This window comes from Rana temporaria, chromosome 4 (assembly GCF_905171775.1).
Source record: "Rana temporaria chromosome 4, aRanTem1.1, whole genome shotgun sequence".
Classification (NCBI taxonomy): Eukaryota; Metazoa; Chordata; class Amphibia; order Anura; family Ranidae; genus Rana; species Rana temporaria.
Window position 1 is genome coordinate 89,276,103 of NC_053492.1, and position 20,627 is coordinate 89,296,729.

Sequence of the window (20,627 nt, forward strand, 5' to 3'; positions counted from 1 at the left end):
GGCGCATATTTACGCTGGCCGCAAGTGGCGCTCCCATTGATTTTCTATGCACATATGCAAATGAGGGAGATACGCCGATTCACGAACGTAGTTGCGCCCGGCGCATAATATACGCGGTTTGCGTAAGTCGTACGTCCGGCGTAAAGTTATTCCCCATATAGGAGGCGCAACTCATGCAAAGGTATGGACCAGGGAACACAGCGGTCGTATTTTACGTTGTTTACGTAGTACATGAATATGGCTAGGCGTAGGTTACGTTCACGTCGTAGGCAGTGATTCGACGTATCTTAGGCAGTTGTTTCGACGTGATTCTGAGCATGCGCACTGGGATGCGGCCACGTGACGGCGCATGCGCCGTTCGTTTAAAGTACTTCTATGGCACTTGGCCCATCATTAGCATGGGGTCACGCCTCGTTAGCATGACTCGCACCCACTTCCACCTACGACGGCTTACGCCAAGGGAACCCAGCGCAGTTTGGGAGGCAAGTGCTTTGAGAATTCGGTGCTCGCCTCTCTGCGCAACGCCGGCGTAGCGTATATTGGATACACTACGCCGGCATAAATATGCGCCAATGTATGTGAATCCGGGCCATAGTTTTTTTTTATTTTTATCTTGAATACACAAAAACAAACTATCTAGCCGGTTCTATTACAGAAGTCATTTGCAAGCAAGTCGCGCTGAAGTTGTGCTGTGCGGGGTCGCACTGAGTCACCCCGGAAGTCGGATCGCCCCTGTGTGAACCGGCTAGTGCATAAATTATCGACCTCTACAGAAAAGTCCTATTCGTCTTTGGCTCAGTTTTAGGTCCGAATTCAGCCAAAAATTCTGACCTAATTCGGACCTGAAACAGTGAAAGGGGATGCACTGGATCCCCTGCTGTGCCCCACAGCTGCACATACTGTAAACCCAGCCTTCAACTTCTCCACAACTTTATTCCTGACCTGTCTGGTGTGTTCCTTGGCCTTCATGATGCTCTTTGTTCACTAAGGCCGCGTACACACGATAGGATAGCCAGAGGACAACGGTCTGAAGGACTGTTTTCATCGGTCAAAACCGATCGTGTGTGGGCCCCATAGGTTATTTAACCTTCGGTTCAAAAAATAGGAACTTGCTTTAAAATTTAACCGATGGACGCCTAACCGATAGGTCAAAACCGATCGTTAGTATGCAAAAGCATCGGTTAAAAACCCGCGCATGCTCTGAATCAAGTCGACGCATGCTTGGAAGCATTGAACTTCGTTTTTTTCAGCACGTCGTTGTGTTTTACGTCACCGTGTTCTGACACGATCGTTCTTTTAACCTATGGTGTGTAGGCGCGACGGACCATCAGTCAGCTTCATCGGTTAACCGATGACAATGGTCCTTCGGACCGTTCTCATCGGATGGACTGATCGTGTGTACGAGGCTTAAGGTTCTCACACAGATGGACTCTATTTACTAATTTGGTGACTTCTGAAGGCAATTAATTCCACTATATTTTAGTTAGGGGTATCAGAGTAAAGGGAGCTGAATACAAATGCACACCACACTTTTCAGATATTTATTTGTAAAAATAATTGAAAACCATTTATCATTTCCCTTCCACTTCACAATTATGTACCACTTTGTGTTGGTCTATCGCATACAATCCCAGTAAAATACATTTATGTTTTTGGTTGTAACATGACAAAAATGTGGAAAATTTCAAGGGGTATGAATACTTTTTATGAATACTTTTATGAAGGCGCTGTAATTCTGGCAGACAGGTGGTGTGTGAAGGACATAATTCTCTAATACTGTATATATAACGTTTGGAGTATCAGATCCGCACAGTGGTAAATATAATTAATCACTTTTAATCACTCTTCACGTGATGTTCTCTTTGGATACAGCATGTCTTTAAAAGAGTAATTGTCTCTGTGTTGTCAATATTTTCCTGCAGCTACAGTTATGTGCCATATTACAGTTTATTATTGTATTTGTGCTAGTGACGGGTCCTGTTTAAGTCATGATGTCTTATTAATGAGTATCTTCCTGCATCATTCATTGAACACACTCAGAATTTCTAACTTCCGTTCTTTATTCATCGCCTGCAAATGTAATTAGAAATGTAAATGTGTAGTTATTTTCCTGTCACTTAAAATGCTTCCCAGAGTACACGGCTAATTACATACTAGCATGATTAATGAACAACTGCTGTGTAGACTACTCTATATTCTACATAAGGGTTTCAGCGCCCTATGGAGTTACAAAAGGTCATAACTTGAGAATACCTGTTAGGGGTGTGTGGGGATAGTTTGTCCATTTCACATTGTTAAAGCGGTTGTATACCCGCACAGATTTGTTTTATTTAAGAACAAAAAAAACAAAAACTGTAAGGCATAATGAGCTAGTATGCACCACATACCAGTTCATTATGAAATACTTACTAGGGTTGTCCCGATACCGATACCAGTATCGGTATCGGGACCGATACCGAGTATTTGCGGGAGTACTCCGATACTGAAATACAATACTTGAACCCCCCCGCCGCCGCAAACCCGTTGCCGCAAACCGCAAAGCCACCGCCACCGTTAATCAGCGTGCGGGGAACATTACAGCTTTCGTTGGAATAGCTGTATCCCCGCCACGTATAGACACTCCCCCTTGCGCGGGATTGGACGGATGATCTGTCCAATTCCGAGCAGGGAGGAGTGTCTATACACGGTGCGGCGGGGATACAGCTATTCAAACGAAAGCTGTAATGTTCCCCGCACGCTGATTAACGCGGCACGTGCGGCATCATCAAGGTATGTGGGACATGGCTGCAATATGTGGGGGGACATGGCTGCATTATGTGGGGGACATGGCTGCATTATGTGGGGGACATGGCTGGAATATGTGGGGGACATGGCTGGAATATGTGGGGGACATGGCTGCATTATGTGGGGGACATGGCTGTAATATGTGGGGGACATGGCTGCATTATGTGGGGGACATGGCTGCATTATGTGGGGGACATGGCTGTAATATGTGGGGGACATGGCTGCATTATGTGGGGGACATGGCTGTAATATGTGGGGGACATGGCTGTAATATGTGGGGGACATGGCTGTAATATGTGGGGGACATGGCTGTAATATGTGGGGGACATGGCTGCATTATGTGGGGGACATGGCTGTAATATGTGGGGGACATGGCTGCATTATGTGGGGGACATGGCTGCATTATGTGGGGGACATGGCTGCATTATGTGGGGGACATGGCTGTAATATGTGGGGGACATGGCTGCATATGTGGGGGGACATGGCTGCATTTGGGGACACATTTAAAAAAAAGTATCGGTATTCGGTATCGGCGAGTACTTGAAAAAAGTATCGGTACTTGTACTCGGTCCTAAAAAAATGGTATCGGGACAACCCTAATACTTACCTTAGAAAGAGGCGTCGGCATCTGATCCCGGTCCACGCCGAGGGAGCTGACATTTCCCCTCGGCGTGTCTTCCGGATTCGCGGCTCTGGCTCTGTGAGTAGTCGGAGCCACGATTACATCACTCCCATGCATGTGCGCGGGAGTCTTCTTCCCGGCAAGGTCTGGGAGCGTCTGCCGGACCTTCAGCCTGGCCTTCACAGCACATGTGCCGCTGGCGTCAGCTGCTGCATGTAAAGTGAATATCTCCTAAATCGTACAGGTTTAAGAGATATTAATTTTACCTACAGGTAAGCCTTATTATAGGCTTACCTGTAGGTAAAAATAAAAAAATAGGGTTTACAAGCACTTTAATTGAATAGATTTGTGTCAGTCTGATACACCGCAACTCTGATCTAGCAGCAGCTAATCAGCAGCTAATCATTATGGATTTTTTGGTCCTGCCAGACTTTGATGTGATAATTTAATATGATGAGATTGTTGGTCCTGCCAGGTGTTCATGTGACATTACATCATCCTGTTTTTTTGATCCTGCCAGGTGTGGATGTGAGAGCATGCCATGCTTGGGATTCTGGTCCTGCCAGTCATGAATGTGAGATTTTATTTTGATGGGGTTTTTGGTCCTGTCAGGCAGGGGCATTGCTAGGTCTGCAAAAGGTCTGGGACTAGAGTCCATAGCAGCGGTCACCAACCTTTTTGCATGCCCGGGGGGGGGGGGGGGGGGGGGGTCACCACGGGTGGTACGCAATTTTTTTGTGGGCAATGGCTGGTTTTGGTGCTTCAATCATCACGGCCGCACCTCTGACATTGAAGAGGCCCAGCTGTGAGGGCGGAAGAGCGGTGATGCAGGGCGGGCGGAGAGAGATGATGCCATCTCTGCTCGTCCACCTGTTTGCTTCTCTCATCCACCTGCTCGAATCTCTCATGCAGCCCGCCTGCTCGCCACACTCACCACCCGGCTGCAGAGAGGCCACGGCCCGCTGGTTAGGCTGGGACCCCTGCGGTAAGAGACACAGAGCTATGGGCCCCATATTTGGGGCTGTAGTCCCAATAGCCACTAGCGACACCACTGCTGCCAGGCATGACTGTGAGATTATATCATGGTAGAGTTGTTGTTCCTACCAGACATGGATGTTAGATTATACTATGATGGACATAGACAGCTATGTCATCATAGTGTGCCTGACAGTACTTCAAACTAAACTGCACAGACTTGTGAAAAGCTCCTATATAGGGGTGAGTGCTTGACTATGGTGCCTTATAGATCCAAAAAGAAAGAAAAGCCACTTGTAAATCCAGATGGAGAATTTACTGACCTCCCAAATCAGCAAAAAGCACAGATAACCGAAGATTTGAGAGCACGGCAGCTGTCTTTATCAAGATATGCAGAGAGTTGCTTTGCTTGTCGCCTTGATAAAGGGAGCCCCCATGCCCTCGGAACATTAGTGTTATCTATTTAGCTGATATAGGACGTCAGTAAACTCGCCATCCGGAATTACAATCCGTGTACTGGCTTTCCATCATAGTGTGCCTGTGAAGTCTCCAAGTGTTTTCTGGGTGAGGAAGGCTCCATTCACATGCCAGAAAAGTTGGGCCTTATAAAAAAATATATATATTTACTGAAGAAGCAACACTTTTCTTTGCTGACAGAAACTAGCCACATTCTCTATGATGTCTTTCCAAGGCTGCATAGGAAAAGAGTTGCCAAATGACCCCCTTTCTGTAAAGAACATAAACTATACTTACCTTTTTGGTGACCCGTGTCTGGAAACGCTGCGGCTTTACTAATGCAGGAATCCGTACTTCTGGCATTCTATTCTACCTACTTCCCCTTTTGCACTCTGTATTTCCCCTTGCTAACTCATACATCACTGCTGGGCCTACCAGCCTGCAAGAGGAATCCCTTTGTGTGGCAGGAAGACAGGTATTTGACCAATGCAGAATTAAATACACTTGTCTTTGACTACATCAAGCCTAATGCCACGTACACACGGTCGTTTTTTGGGATGAAATAAAACGACGTTTTTAAAAACGTCATTTAAAATGATCGTGTGTGGGCTTCACATCGTTTTTTGTCTTTTAAAAAACTACCAAAATTTTTTTCTAACATGCTTCAATTTTTTATGTCGTTTTTCAAAATGTCATTTTTTGTGTCATAAAAAATGATCGTGTGTGGGCTAAAACGACGTTTTAAACAACGTTTTTACCCGCGCATGCTCAGAAGCAAGTTATGAGACGGGAGCTTGAATGGAACAGAGTGCCGTCGTACATGTTGTACGTAACCGCGCTTTGATAGAGCATTTTCAGAAAACGATGGTGTGTGGGCAACGTTGTTTTTTATGATGAAGTTAGAAAAACGTTGTTTTTTTCCATGATGAAAAACGTTGTTTCCTGACTGACTCCATGGCAGCCTACGTGTGGGTTAATCCCGCCTCCTCTCCATTGATAGGACCCCATACCCATAAAGGTTTACTCACCGCCCAGTACTGGTGTTCCTTTTTTGTCCTCCTCCATGGATCTAGGAAATACAGAGTTGTTCAGAACAAGACATACTTGGAAATGGATAGCACACTTTAAGCGGTGCAGCTCGGATCCCAGCCATGGGCGGGTGGAGAGCTTTGCAGCAACTTCCCCTCCGCTGTGCGGTCGTTGCTGTGTGTGCTGAAGATCCGGACTTCCTGGCTGGCAAGGTCTTGTCTTATTCATGGCAGTCACCTCTGTGTTGTATGTATTTTGTATGTTTAATTTGCCTGTATGGCGGCTGGAGCGCTCTTGCGTTCCAGCGCCGTTTTTCCTCTTCCTGGTGTGAGCACCAGAGCCCTTCGCGCATGCGCAATGCCCACTCTCAGAGTGAGGCTTGGTTCGCGCATGCGCAGTCGGACGGGACTCGCGGCGGCCGCGCAGGCGCCGTTGAGTCATTTACCACTGCGCAGGCGCGTACGTGGGCAGCGTCTGACGTCATCGGCGGGGGTTTTAAAATCAGCTGCTCGCCTGTGTACATTGGGGATTCTCCTGACAGGCGAGCAGCTGACCCTGTGATCTGTGCCAGGTTAGTGTGGGGGATCTGCCTGTGCTATAGGCATAGATCCCCTTTATATTCTCTTTATATTCCTTTTATATTCCTGCATTTATTTTTTGGATGATTTTAAATATAATGCATAATAATATTAATTTTTAATGTATTTTTTCTACCTTGTCTAGCAATTTTAAAGTTACATTTGATTTTCTATATGGTATTTGAAAATCTTTCTCTTCTTAAAGGGGCAGTGTTCTTATATTTTTATTTTTTATCTGGCACCATAGGATCTCTTCCGTTGTTTGGATAGTGTCTCAGTACTATGCAGGTCCAAGACACTATGGACCAGTCACCGTCTACAGGTGGCCAGCCCTCACGCACAAGGTATGTGCGGGTGAGGGGGGGCGTAGGGGTGGAAGTCACACTTTGTATAAATTTGTCTGACCTATTTCCCCTATATATATATCTCATTTTTTCTTAGCCCTTCCGGTCCTGATCCTTATGCCGCTATCCAGTCCGCAGACCTTGCCAGGCCGCATCAACATTCCTCTTCCTCTAAATCAAAGAGTAAACGAAGATCTCCATCTACATCTTCCCATCAGAGGAGAAGTTCCCATTCCTCCTCCAGACACCGCTCCCACCGCCACGAAAGCCGCTCTGATCACAGAGCCTGCTGGGGATGTGACACTTACGTCCTGGAGGGCAAATCATTATGTGACCGATGCTACGCCCTGGCGGTTGGGGAAAAGGAGACTGAAGATCGTCGTATCGAGTCTCTTGTGGAACGTGTGGTGCAAAAATCTTTGAGAGAGAATGTCTCCCACACACAAAGTCAAACCGGTACCATCAGGTCTGGTTCTCCAGCCATTGAGGTCCATGAGGATCCTGGTCCTTCCCAGCCTCGCGCTGCTTCCCCAGATTCCCAGGAGGGTGAACTGGAAAGCGATGAGGAGAGTCTAGAGTTCGACTTCTCCCAAGTGACACCACTTATCAAAGCAATCAAAGAGGCTCTCTTGTGGGAAGAGCAATCTACTTCTCCAGCTAAGCAAAAGAAATATTTTAAACGCCTGGGGAAGGAACGCCCAAGTTTTCCGTTGTTAACTGAACTAAAGGGCATCTTTGAAGAAGAATGGAGTAGAGTAGACAAGAGGTCCTCTATGGCCAACAAGGCCTCCAGACTGTATCCCTTCAAAGCAGATGACGTTAAACACCTGGAGAATATTCCTGTGGTAGACGCAGCAGTGACACGACTGGCCAAGCATGTTACACTGCCACTGGCTGATTCAGTGTCCTTCAAGGACGGTCTTGATAGGAGGATGGATCAAGACCTCAAAAGAATCTACGGTCTTGCTGGTACAGCCTGCAAACCTGCTTTGGCCTTGGCAGCTTTATCCAAAGCAATGGAGGCCTGGACGGAAAATGTGGACTCCTTCCTTAAGGGTGTCTCTGAAGAGCTGGCCAGAAGTTCTGCTACGTCAGAACTTAAACTAGCAGTTGCCTTTCTGGGGGAGGCATCCGTCGATTTAATTCGCCTATTGGCAAGAATTATGCTGTCCTCTGTTACAGCCAAGAGGGCCTTGTGGTTGCGCCCCTGGGTCGCGGACCCATCGTCCAAACAAAATTGGTGTAAGATTCCCTTTGAGGGATCATCCTTGTTTGGCAACAAGCTGGATGACGCCATTGCTAAGGCTACAGGTGGTAAATCGGGTTTTCTCCCCCAGGACAGGCGTCAGTCCGGTAAGAAGAAACCGCAATTCCGAAGGTATAGCCCGGACCGCACTAGAGAAGCTCGCGCCTACAGACCTGGCGGAAACTTCAGAAGAAACTGGGGTAGAGGCCGTGCATCTTTTCGCAAACCAGCGTTTTCTAACCAAGCGTCGAGTGGACGCGATCAGGCTAAGTCCTTTTGAAACAACGCCCGCCCAGGCGGATCGGGTGGGAGCTCGACTGCTCCTCTTTCGGCACGTTTGGGCGGCCTCGATCACGGACTTTTGGGTCATCAAGACAATAACATCAGGCCACGCATGGTCGTTCTCCAGCATTCCTCTTCCAAGGTTCATTTCCACCCTTCTCCCAAGGTCAGCGGAACAGAGACAGGTTCTTCTAACTTATGTGGATCTACTCAAATCCCAAGGAGCAGTAGTATGCGTCCCAAAGGACGAACAGTTTCATGGAGTATACTCCCCCCTCTTCTTGGTGCAGAAGAAAAGCGGTGCTTGGCGTCCAGTCATAGATTTGACCTATCTAAACAAATTTATAAAACACAGAAGGTTCAAGATGGAAACTCTGTCGACAATCCAGCAAGCCATACAGCCAGGCGATTGGATGATCTCGATAGATCTGAAGGACGCTTATTTCCACGTTCCGGTGGCAATCGAGCTACAGAAATATCTCAGGTTCCACGTTGGACAAGAACACCTTCAATTCGTGTGCCTACCCTTTGGGCTGACAACCTCACCACGAGTCTTCACCAAAACCCTGTTGGCAGTGGTGGCCTTTATCAGACTGAAAAAGATAAGACTTTATCATTATCTAGACGACCTCCTTGTCCTAGCCCAGGACAAGACTCAGCTCTTAGCGCAAAGAGATCAGGTAATCTCGATCCTGTCCGAATTCGGTTGGCTCCTGAACCTAACGAAAAGCCATTTGGAACCAACTCAATGCCTAGTATATCTGGGGGCCCAGTTCGACACAGTGAAGAAAACCATCTCTCTTCCGATGGAAAAGATCCCTGTGGTTCAAGAGAGGATTTCTCGAGCGTTAGACACCCACCACCTGAAGGCATTCCAATGTCTAAAGATCATCGGAACAATGGTTTCCACAACCCCCATGGTGAAATGGGCATTGTGGAGATTACGTCCCTTCCAGTCCGGCTTCCTCAAGCAGTGGAAGTCAGGCAACAAGAATCAGCAGATTCGCATCTCAACTTCCATGAGGAACAGCCTCTTTTGGTGGCTTCAGCCAAGAAATCTACGGAATTGCCATTCTATCGCCCCGGTCTCCTGGGTCACAGTGACGACCGATGCCAGTGGCTACGACTGGGGGGCCCTGTGTGGTACAAACATGGCACAGGGCAGATGGGATGCTCGCCTCCGCAATCCGGGCTCGAACATCCTAGAGCTTCGAGCAGCCTGGTGTGCCCTCCAGTCCTTCTCCCAACTCCTGAAGGGAGAGTCGGTACTGTTGAGGATGGACAATACCACAGCAGTGTCCTATGTCAAGAGGCAAGGAGGGACACGGAGTTCGTCTCTTCTACGGGAAGTCGAACCCATCATGAAGTGGGCACAGGAAAACCTGGTCAACCTGACAGCAGTCTTTATTCCCAGAGTACAGAACTCCCAGGCAGACTTTCTTTCTCGCACTCAGGTGGATATCAACGAGTGGTCTCTCCACATCCAAACATTCCAATGGATCTTGTCTCTGGGAGTCAGTCCCCAAGTAGATCTTTTTGCTTCACAGCACAATACCAAGATGGAGAAGTTCTACTCGAGAGGTCATTGCAGTCAGGCGATCGGGACGGATGCCCTGACGGATCGGTGGAGTTTCCAGAGAGCATATGCTTTTCCCCCGATCCCAGTAATACTGAGATTTCTACAGAGACTTCAAGCAGAAGAGGTCGAGGTGACACTAGTGGCTCCCTACTGGCCGAACAGGCCATGGTTCCCTCTCCTGGTCCAACTGAGCTATCGGGACCCAGTACCTCTACCAGTCAGACTGGACCTTCTCTCTCAGGGTTCACTCCTACACCCCTGTCCGGCTCTGATGAAACTGACGGTCTGGTTCTTAAGAGGGAGAGGCTGGAATCCCTTGGTTGCGCCTCTGGGGTGATCTCCACGCTGATGAGCTCGAGAAGGGCAAGCACGAATAAAGTCTACGGAAGAATTTGGGCTAAATTTGTAGAATTCTCTACGGTCTCAGGCAGGTCCTTTAGGAATCCAGAAATCCAAGATGTATTGAGTTTTCTCCAAACGGGGTTAGATCTTCCCCTATCCGTAAGTTCATTGAGAGTTCAAATCTCGGCTCTGTCGGCCTTCTCTGGAATTTCGTGGGCAGTACACCCACTAGTCAAACAATTCTTTCGAGGGGCATCAAGGTTGAGACCTCAAAGGAAGCCAAGATTTCCCAAGTGGGATCTCCCACTAGTCCTGGATTTTCTGAGTGGGCTCAGTACGTCGGGGCCTTCCCCGTCCTCTATAAAGGACTTTTCAGCTAAAGTGGCATTCTTGGTCGCTATCACCTCGGCCAAAAGAGTGTCGGAGATCGGGTCTCTTGGTCACAAAGAGCCATTCCTTACCTTCTTCCCGGATCGGGTGGTTTTGATACCCATGCTGGGTTCAAATCCGAAAGTTTCTTCTGTCTTTCATGAGAATCAAGAAGTTGTCCTCCCTACTTTCAGGTCTTCGGATTCCAATGAAACTCACCCTCTAGACATGGGCAAGATCCTTTCTGAATACATCCAGATGACGTCCCCCTTTAGACGTTCCGATCATTTGTTTATCCTGCACTCAGGCAGTAACAAGGGGAAAAAGGCTTCTGCCAGAACAATCGCGGCCTGGATCGTTCAGACAATACAGCAGGCTTATAGGGCGAAGGGCTTGGCTCCTCCGCAGGCGGTGACAGCTCACTCTACCAGAGGGATGGCCGCATCCTGGGCGGCAGCTCGTCACGTGGCTCCAGATGTCATCTGCAGAGCGGCCTCTTGGTCCTCTATACATAACTTTATGTCCCATTACTGTGTTGAGCCTGCATCTCTTTCCTCTGTGAATTTTGGTTTATCAGTTTTGTCAGTTGACGGGACAAATTAAAATTTATTTTTTGATCAGCATACCCACCCGTGTGGTCTGGCTAGTTATTTCCCACACGTAGGCTGCCATGGAGTCAGTCAGGAAAAAGGAAAATTTATTATCATACTTACCGTAATTTTCCTTTCCTGATGGACTCCATGGCAGACGGAGTTCCCACCCTGAAATTATGGAGTCGGGATAGTTACGGAACACCAGTACTGGGCGGTGAGTAAACCTTTATGGGTATGGGGTCCTATCAATGGAGAGGAGGCGGGATTAACCCACACGTAGGCTGCCATGGAGTCCATCAGGAAAGGAAAATTACGGTAAGTATGATAATAAATTTTCCTTTTTAATTTCATCACAAAAAACGACCGAGTGTACGCGGCATAAGCGTGTGTACCTTGCTGCAGGAAATACCTTGCACCTGGCTGCCAGTGAAGATGTAAGGACTATCTGGGTAATACTCAAGCGGCTACTACAGGGTTAGCGCTACACCTGAATCCAGTGAAAATTGTCTACTTTCATAAGCGGCTGGTTGGTGATCCCAAGTCCCCCATATAACAATATACATATACTGTATATGTATATATATATACATACAGTATATGTCTTGTAATGTGATGGGGAGCATCCAAATCAGTTACCAGGGCTTTCTAGCGAAGGGAAGAGGGGCCTGTGTGCATTTATGTAAATACCGTACTTACCTTTCATCTCCTCTTTTATAGGAGTATTTTGTAAAGAAGAAACACTGACGCCATCGCAAAGAAGACTGGCTGTTAGGTAAGGCCGTTCTGTCTTTTTGTCTCTGTACATTACAGACTATATTGAAATGAAAAAAAAATCTTTTAATACAATGGTGGTTATTTACAAAAGGCAAATCCACCAAGTGCAAACTACAAGTGCACTTGAAATTGCAGTCTCTGTAGATCCGAGGGGGACACGCAAGGAAAATAAAAAACAACATTTTAGCTTCCACATGATTGGATGATAAAATCAGCAGTGCTTCCCTTCATTTCTACCCCTCATATTTACAGCGACTGCACTTCTAAGTGCACTTCCAGTGCAATTTCAAGTGCAATTTGAACTTGTAGTTTGCACTTGTAGTGCAACGTGGATTTGCCTTTTCGTAAATGACCCCCAATGTGTTCCTAAAATATGTCAGTTGCCTGGTTGTTGTATCATATATTTTTTTATTTAAAGGAATCAACAATGCAACTTGACAATGATGGTCACAGAATCATGAGAGGTGTCATATAAAAACAGAGCATGGATTAGAAAGACATTGTAGTGATACATGGCCTCACTTCTTCTTAGAACTTACACAAACTGTCTGAACTTACAAGAAATTACAAAACAGTATTTATAATGGGTTGCATTCCCGTAGCATTTCTGATCCCAGAGTTTTTCTGATTTTCAAGAAGGAGATTAAGACGTAGATAGTCTAAGTACACAAGAGGGACAAAAAATAATGGGGCTGGGAAAAGAAGAAAGAAGTGAGGCGAGGTAGATTTAAAGTCTCTCACTCCCCAACAGGACTTCCTAAAAATGAGGCAAAGTTGCCATTGTGAATGATGCTAGAGGGGACTGATCTTTATAGAAGATGTAAGGGGTTCAGATCTTCCAGTATTTCTTTCCCTGTTCTCTCATTGTCATAGTGAGGTCCTCCATCAGTTGGATGTCCTGGATCCTAGCAAGCCAGTGAGATTTAGTAAGGCTACAGTGCCTTGCGAAAGTATTCGGCCCCCTTGAACTTTGCGACCTTTTGCCACATTTCAGGCTTCAAACAAAGATATAAAACTGTAATTTTTTTTGGAAGAATCAACAACAAGTGGGACACAATCATGAAGTTGGATATTTCAAACTTTTTTAACAAATAAAAAAGTGAAAAATTGGGCGTGCAAAATTATTCAGCCCCTTTACTTTCAGTGCAGCAAACTCTCTCCAGAAGTTCAGTGAGGATCTCTGAATGATCAAATGTTGAACTAAATGACTAATGATGATAAAAAGAATCCACCTGTGTGTAATCAAGTCTCCGTATAAATGCACCTGCACTGTGATAGTCTCAGAGGTCCGTTTAAAGCGCAAAGAGCATCATGAAGAACAAGGAACACAGCAGGCAGGTCCGAGATATTGTTGTGGAGAAGTTTAAAGCCGGATTTGGATACAAAAAGATTTCCCAAGCTTTAAACATCCCAAGGAGCACTGTGCAAGCGATAATATTGAAATGGAAGGAGTATCAGACCACTGCAAATCTACGAAGACCTGGCCGTCCCTCTAAACTTTCAGCTCATACAAGGAGAAGACTGATCAGAGATGCAGCCAAGAGGCCCATGATCACTCTGGATGAACTGCAGAGATCTACAGCTGAGGTGGGAGACTCTGTCCATAGGACAACAATCAGTCGTATACTGCACAAATCTGGCCTTTATGGAAGAGTGGCAAGAAGAAAGCCATTTCTTAAAGATATCCATAAAAAGTGTTGTTTAAAATTTGCCACAAGCCACCTGGGAGACACACCAAACATGTGGAAGAAGGTGCTCTGGTCAGATGAAACCAAAATCAAACTTTTTGGCAACAATGCAAAACGTTTGTCGTAAAAGCAACACAGCTCATCACCCTGAACACACCATCCCCACTGTCAAACATGGTGGTGGCAGCATCATGGTTTGGGCCTGCTTTTCTTCAGCAGGGACAGGGAAGATGGTTAGAATTGATGGGAAGATGGATGGAGCCAAATACAGGACCATTCTGGAAGAAAACCTGATGGAGTCTGCAAAAGACCTGTCACTGGGACAGAGATTTGTCTTCCAACAAGACAATGATCCAAAACATAAAGCAAAATCTACAATGGAATGGTTCACAAATAAACATATCCAGGTGTTAGATTGGCCAAGTCAAAGTCCAGACCTGAATCCAATCGAGAATCTGTGGAAAGAACTGAAAACTGCTGTTCACAAACGCTCTCCATCCAACCTCACTGAGCTCGAGCTGTTTTGCAAGGAGGAATGGGCAAAAATTTCAGTCTCTCGATGTGCAAAACTGATAGAGACATACCCCAAGTGACTTACAGCTGTAATCGCAGCAAAAGGTGGCGCTACAAAGTATTAACTTAAGGGGGCTGAATAATTTTGCACGCCCAATTTTTCAGTTTTTTATTTGTTAAAAAAGTTTGAAATATCCAATAAATTTCGTTCCACTTCATGAATGTGTCCCACTTGTTGATTCTTCCAAAAAAATTACAGTTTTATATCTTTATGTTTGAAGCCTGAAATGTGGCAAAAGGTCGCAAAGTTCAAGGGGGCCGAATACTTTCGCAAGGCACTGTATCTTCGCAGCCTCTGGGATACAGGCCTTGTCAACTGTGAGTAGATGTGTCAGCAAGGAGTTTTTGTACTTTTTGTTAGACAGGGGTGTAAACCATGGGATTCATGGGATTCTTCCCTAAAAACACACTTTTTCCATCGGAAATTCTGACCGTGTGTATGCCCCATCGGAGTAATTTCACATGCTCTCTTTTCCTCCTATGGAATTTCATCAGAATTTGGTCAGACAAAGGTCCGATCATGTGTACGGGGCATTAGAAGGTTTGTTGTTTGTTTGAACATGTCCCAAACGTCTTGAAGCTTATGGCATCCCCAAAAAATGTATAGGAGACTACCCTCAGACTCCCGACAGCGTCAACAAGTGCTTGGTACCCGGTGAAACATTGGGTGTAGTACCACCGGTGTTCTGTACCATCTGATAAGGAGCTTTTAACCCCCCTCTTGATAGCTACTCACTATTGAGGCCTTATGAGCAAAGAGTACGATTCTTTCTTTCTGTGCCTGAGAGAAATTTATGTTGAGGTCCCTCTCCCATAGTTACAAGGAATGGAATTCAAAGATTGAGTGATTTTTAAACAGATTTGTCAATTAGCAAAGTCCCCACTTATCAATCACCAAAACAATTTAGGGAATCTTTACCAAAGCAGCATACTTGAATAACTTGAAGAGTGTTCTTAACTTGTAGACCAGGTAACCATAGCAGTACATAAAGCGGTTTTGGATATTTTCTTCAGTAGTAGAGATATATATTATACTTGTATGCAATGGAGTTGAAGTGATTATTTGGCAACCTAAAGTGACACTATAGTAAACAAATATATACTTACTGTGTAGCTTGTTTTGCACAGTGTGGCCCTGCACGCCATTTTCAGGGGTTTCCCAGCGGCTCTCTCGGCTCATCAGAAAATCCCCTCTGGGAAGCGCTCTCCCAAGGGGGTAACCTTGCGGGCGCGCTCCTGAGTGGGGGGCGGATACCCTCTTTTTAGAGGCACCCAGCTCCCACTTCCTCCCAGGGCTCTGCGGCGTTGGAAGGAAGTTCACCTCTCCCCTCTCCCTCCGTGCAATCTTCTGGGACATGTCACAGCCGGGCGCCCACAGTCAGAATGCCGGCACCTCAGAGAGGAGGGGGAGAGGAGCGTCGCTTTGTTTGCCCGCATTGCTGGACAGTTATGTTATCCCATGCACACATAGGCTGTTATCAGCAGTTTTGGGCAGTGGGGTTTTTGAGCAGTAAAAAAACTCCAAAACTAGTGGGTTCTGAGAAACGTTTTTCAGCTGTAAAAACACTCGAATGCTGATAAACGCTCAAAAACGCTGCTCAGAATAGTTTTTTGGACGTTTTTGATCCATTGAAAAAAACGCTAATAAATGCTAAAAAAGCTATTGCAAAGCGTTGAACAATTGTACATACATGGAGCTGGGCACATCGGAGATTTATTTCTGTCTATTCAGCCCCAAGATTTACAACATGAGGAGGAAGGTATTTTATGCCCTTGGCGCTCATATCCAATTAAACTCCTAGAATCAAATAATTATTAAAAACAGCATCAAGGGGCTATACAATCATTTAGCTCATACAAGACATAAACAGTAGCCACGTAAAACAACGTATCAGCATAAAAAGCAACAATAATGATAAATAGACAAGGAACATGTGTAAATATTTATAAACATATATTTGTAAATATTTATAAACATATATTTGTAAATATTTATAAACCTGGAGGTATAGCATGCAGGAGACAAATGATATCTGCATACTGGCTGAGCAAGGCTGCCTTCTGAAATACTCTCAAACCAAGGTTTTACTGTAACTTGGTTTGAGAGCGTTTTGCAAGACAAGCAAAATGTTATAATACATTTTGCCTTGATATACAAGCAATGTCTTGATATAAGAGTGGCGTCATGTCACAACTGAGTATAAAAAAGAGAGGATCCTCTAAGTGTAGCAATATGGTTACATTTAATGTAGGTACAATATTTAGCAACTTATTGCTACACTTACACACGATCAGTCCATCCGATGAGAACAGACCGATGGACCGTTGTCATAGGTTAACCGATGAAGCTGACTGATGGTCCGTCGCGCCTACACACCATCGGTTAAAAACCCAAAAGTGTCAGAACGCGGTGACGCGAAACACAACGACGTGCTGAAAAAAACGAAGTTCAATGCTTCCAAGCATGCGTCGACTTGATTCTGAGTATGCGTGGATTTTTAACCGATGGTCGTGCCTACTAACGATCATTTTTTTCCTATCGGTTAGGAATCCATCGGTTAAATTTAAAACAAGTTGGCTTTTTTTTAACCGATGGCGCCCACACACGATCGGTTTCGACCGATGAAAACGGTCCATCAGACCATTCTCATCGGTTTAACCGATCGTGTGTACGCGGCATTTGAGGTGCCTCTCCTCTCTTTTATACCCTGTAAAAAAATGCTTTGATATACAAGTGCTTTGGATTACAAGCGTGTTTCTGGAATGAATTATTCTTGCAAACCAAGGTTTTACTGTACAGGCTTGGGGAACCGGATTCTGTAGAGAGAGAAAGAGCAGGGGAGAAAGGTGCCAAGCAGACAAATGTTTATTTGCCATTTAATAAACCAACTTACCACACTATCAGGCTGCTTGATACCTTTCTCCCCTGCCCCCTGCTCCCCCCCCCCCCAAAAAATGTACACTACCAGGCCATACAACAGAGTCAGGTCGGTGACTTGATTTTCTCTACTTTAGTTAAGTCCTGCCCATTAATGGACACAGAAAGGGCAGCAGCAAGACGAAAAGTGGATCTCTCTGCTCTATGCTTCTGCCAGCACATACTGTATGTACTGCAAGACAGTTGATTGGCTCCTAGTGCATTCCCTCCATATACTAACCACATTGTCTTGTGAGTGAAGATTCTTCAGGTAACATAGTTCTAGAGCAGAGCAAGGGTTCCCTATACAAACAGTGTACATATTGTGATATTTCAGTATATTGGGATCATATTTTCTTGGGTAAATGCATACTCAGACTTCAGACAGGGGCGGATCCAGAGTCTAGTCTCGGGAGGGGCACTTCCAGACATTTTTTATTCTTTTTTGCAGGCAATTTTTCAGAGAAATGGCTGGTGTTGGAGCTTCAATTATCCTGGCACCATGGTTATTATGGTGTCAGAATAATTGAAACGCTTTATTTCTATTATTACATTGTTATATGAAATTAAATGATTGAACTCACCATAATGCAGAATCAATGGGAGCCTGGAGTGTGTTACTTGCCTCCGTTGCCTGCCACGCGTTGCGGATTGTCAGTTGCCACGTCACCTGCCACCGTTGCGGATTGCCACTTGCCACATCACCTGTCACACGTTTATCACTTGCCACAAGTTGTGGATTGTCACTTGCCACGTTACCTGCCACCGTTGCAGATTGTCACTTGCCACGTCACCTGACAAAAGTTGCGGATTGTCACTTGCCACGTCACCTGACAAAAGTTGCGGATTGTCACTTGCCACATCACCTGCCACACGTTTTTCACTTGCCACAAGTTGTGGATTGTCACTTGTCATGTCACCTGCCACAAGTTGCGGATTGTCACTTGCCACGTCACCTGCCACAAGTTGCGGATTGTCACTTGCCATGTTGCCTGCCACCGTTGCAGAATGTCACTTGCCACGTTGCCTGCCACACATTGCGGCTTGTCACTTGCCACGTCACCTGATGGAAGTTGCGGATTGTCACTTGCCACATTTCCTGCCACACGTTGTGGACTGTCACTTGCCACATCACCTGACGAAAGTTGCGGATTGTCACTTGCCACATCACCTGCCACACGTTTGTCACTTGCCACAAGTTGTGGATTGTCACTTGTCACGTCACCTGCCACAAGTTGCGGATTGTCACTTGCCACATCACCTGCCACACGTTTGTCACCTGCCACAAGTTGCGGATTGTCACTTGCCACATCACCTGCCACACATTTGACACTTGCCTGTCTGTCACACATTGCAGATTGTCACTTGTCTGCTCCAATTGTCCCATGCTGTGTCCCAGAGTCAGGCAGCAGAGAGATGATACAATCTCTCTGCTGCCCGCGGCTGCGCTGCCTACACAGTAAGGGCGGAAGTACTGGGATGCAGGGCGGGCGGTGAGAAATGATGTCATCTCTCTCTGCTTCCCCGCTCACTCAAACACTCAATAAGCCGCCCAGCTGCCCGTCCGCACGCTCTCTCTCCCGCCAGCGGAGCTGCCCTCACATTTAGTTCCCCGGGTGCCGAGCTGCACGCTCCCTCACCCGCCCGCTCCCTTACCAGCCTGCCGAAATCTCATTCTCGCCCGCCCGCAGACCTATTGGATCCGTGGAGCCGCCCGCTGTCTCACCCACCCACTCACCCGCAAATAGTTTCTCAGGGGGTGCAATTGCCCCGTTGCCCCCCCCCCTGGATCCGCCTCTGACTTCAGAAGACATAAGCAGACTTCAAATTGACAAGCAGCCAGCTTTATTATATTTTTTTACAGTTAATAAAAAAAAGTAACACACCACAAAGTAAAAACAAAAACCCAGCCTCTGTCTCTCAAATATGTACCCTCCCTTTTAGATTGTAAGCTCTAACGAGCAGGGCCCTCTGAATCCTCCTGTATTGAATTGTATTGTAACCATATTGTCTGCCTTAATGCTGTAAGGTACTGCGCAAACTTTTGGTGCTATTTAAATCCTGTTTCATAATAACATGACAAAATGTGTGCATAAATAACCTGCCCCCCTCCCCAATGGTCTCTCCCTTCACAATGTCACAATATCTAGTTGACAACTGATAATGAAGATTACCAGAACAATGCAAACAGCGTTAATTATTGTAAACATAACAATGACAAGCATGTTAAAAATATTGGCACTCCTGATCTACGTCCTTTTTCCATGTCAATGACTTCTAACGAATTAAAGTCACTATAATGAATCGAGGTCACTAGCAGTATCGTGACAGCTAGGCAACCAGCATTTTCAGGAAGGGGGGTTACCATGGACAGCCTACATACAGTACATATTTCACTCAGCACAAGTTATTTATTTCTGCACATCCATATATTCTGCAATTTCTGGTAACTTTGCTCAGTTCCCGGTGCCATTGTTTGAACTGCCTTACGCTACCGATCTGTACTGAGAAGTAACCGACAAGCAGCTGAGCCTATTGAATGGAAGTCAAAGAGCCAAGTGTGTGCTTTGGTAACAGTGTTTGGCTCTGGCTGATTGGGCATTCTGAACGGTGGCTGCTAAAAGCTGCTGGGCGAATTCTTAACGGGTGCCACAAGTACAATGACTAAAAATGCGATCCTGAAACAACTCCATCCAGGCACCGCAGGTTGCTTGTAAACCGACTACCGACAATATGTTTCTCAGCATGACATAAAGTGAAATCTGGACATGGTCACTGCTTTTCTAGGTTGGACTGATATTTACTGTAAATGTGTTCTTTGGAGAATAACCCTAACGCGAACCTTCCAAATGCAATGAGATGCTTTATTGTAGTAAGGGTCTGAGGAAATATGCCTAAATTGAAGCTCCCGACAGACACAAAGATGACATTTTATGCATGTATGTACAGTTTTCTAATTCAGTATTTGACACAGGATCTTAGTCTTAATCATGGGGAATAGGACTAAAAAACAGGCATATACCCTATATAAGGTGGTAGGCCATGCCTAACATATGTCTGCTCACCCAGCATGTGTGTTCTTTAACTTTTTGCCGACCACCCACTGTAGTTTTACGGCGGCAGGTCGGCTTGCTTGCGCAAAATCATATCGTAATATAACGTGATTTTGCATTTCAGCCACTAGGGGCGCGCTCGCCCCTGGTGCTGATGCACGTGCCCGTCCCCTGCTCGCCCCTGGTGCTGATGCGCGTGCCCCGTTGGGCGCGATCACCGCCGGGCACCCGCGATCGCTCGTTACAGAGCGAGAACCGGGACCTGTGTGTGTAAACACACAGCTCCTGGTCCTTTCAGGGGGAGAAATGACTGATCGCATGTTCATGTATGAACAGCGATCTGTCATTTCCCCTAGTCAGTCCCACCCCCCCTTCAGTTAGAACACATTTAGGGAACACAATTAACCCCTCAATCGCCCCCTA

General features: G+C 46.0%; 1 protein-coding gene across 1 annotated transcript in view; it reads left to right on the forward strand.

Moving 5' to 3' along the window:
- Positions 1-20,627, forward strand: part of MBOAT2 (membrane bound O-acyltransferase domain containing 2) — a 302,314-nt gene that overhangs the window by 189,188 nt on the left and 92,499 nt on the right. The window contains exon 6 of the mRNA XM_040348642.1: positions 11,917-11,971. Coding sequence (XP_040204576.1) covers positions 11,917-11,971 — 55 coding nt within the window. The remainder of the gene's footprint in view (positions 1-11,916; positions 11,972-20,627) is intronic.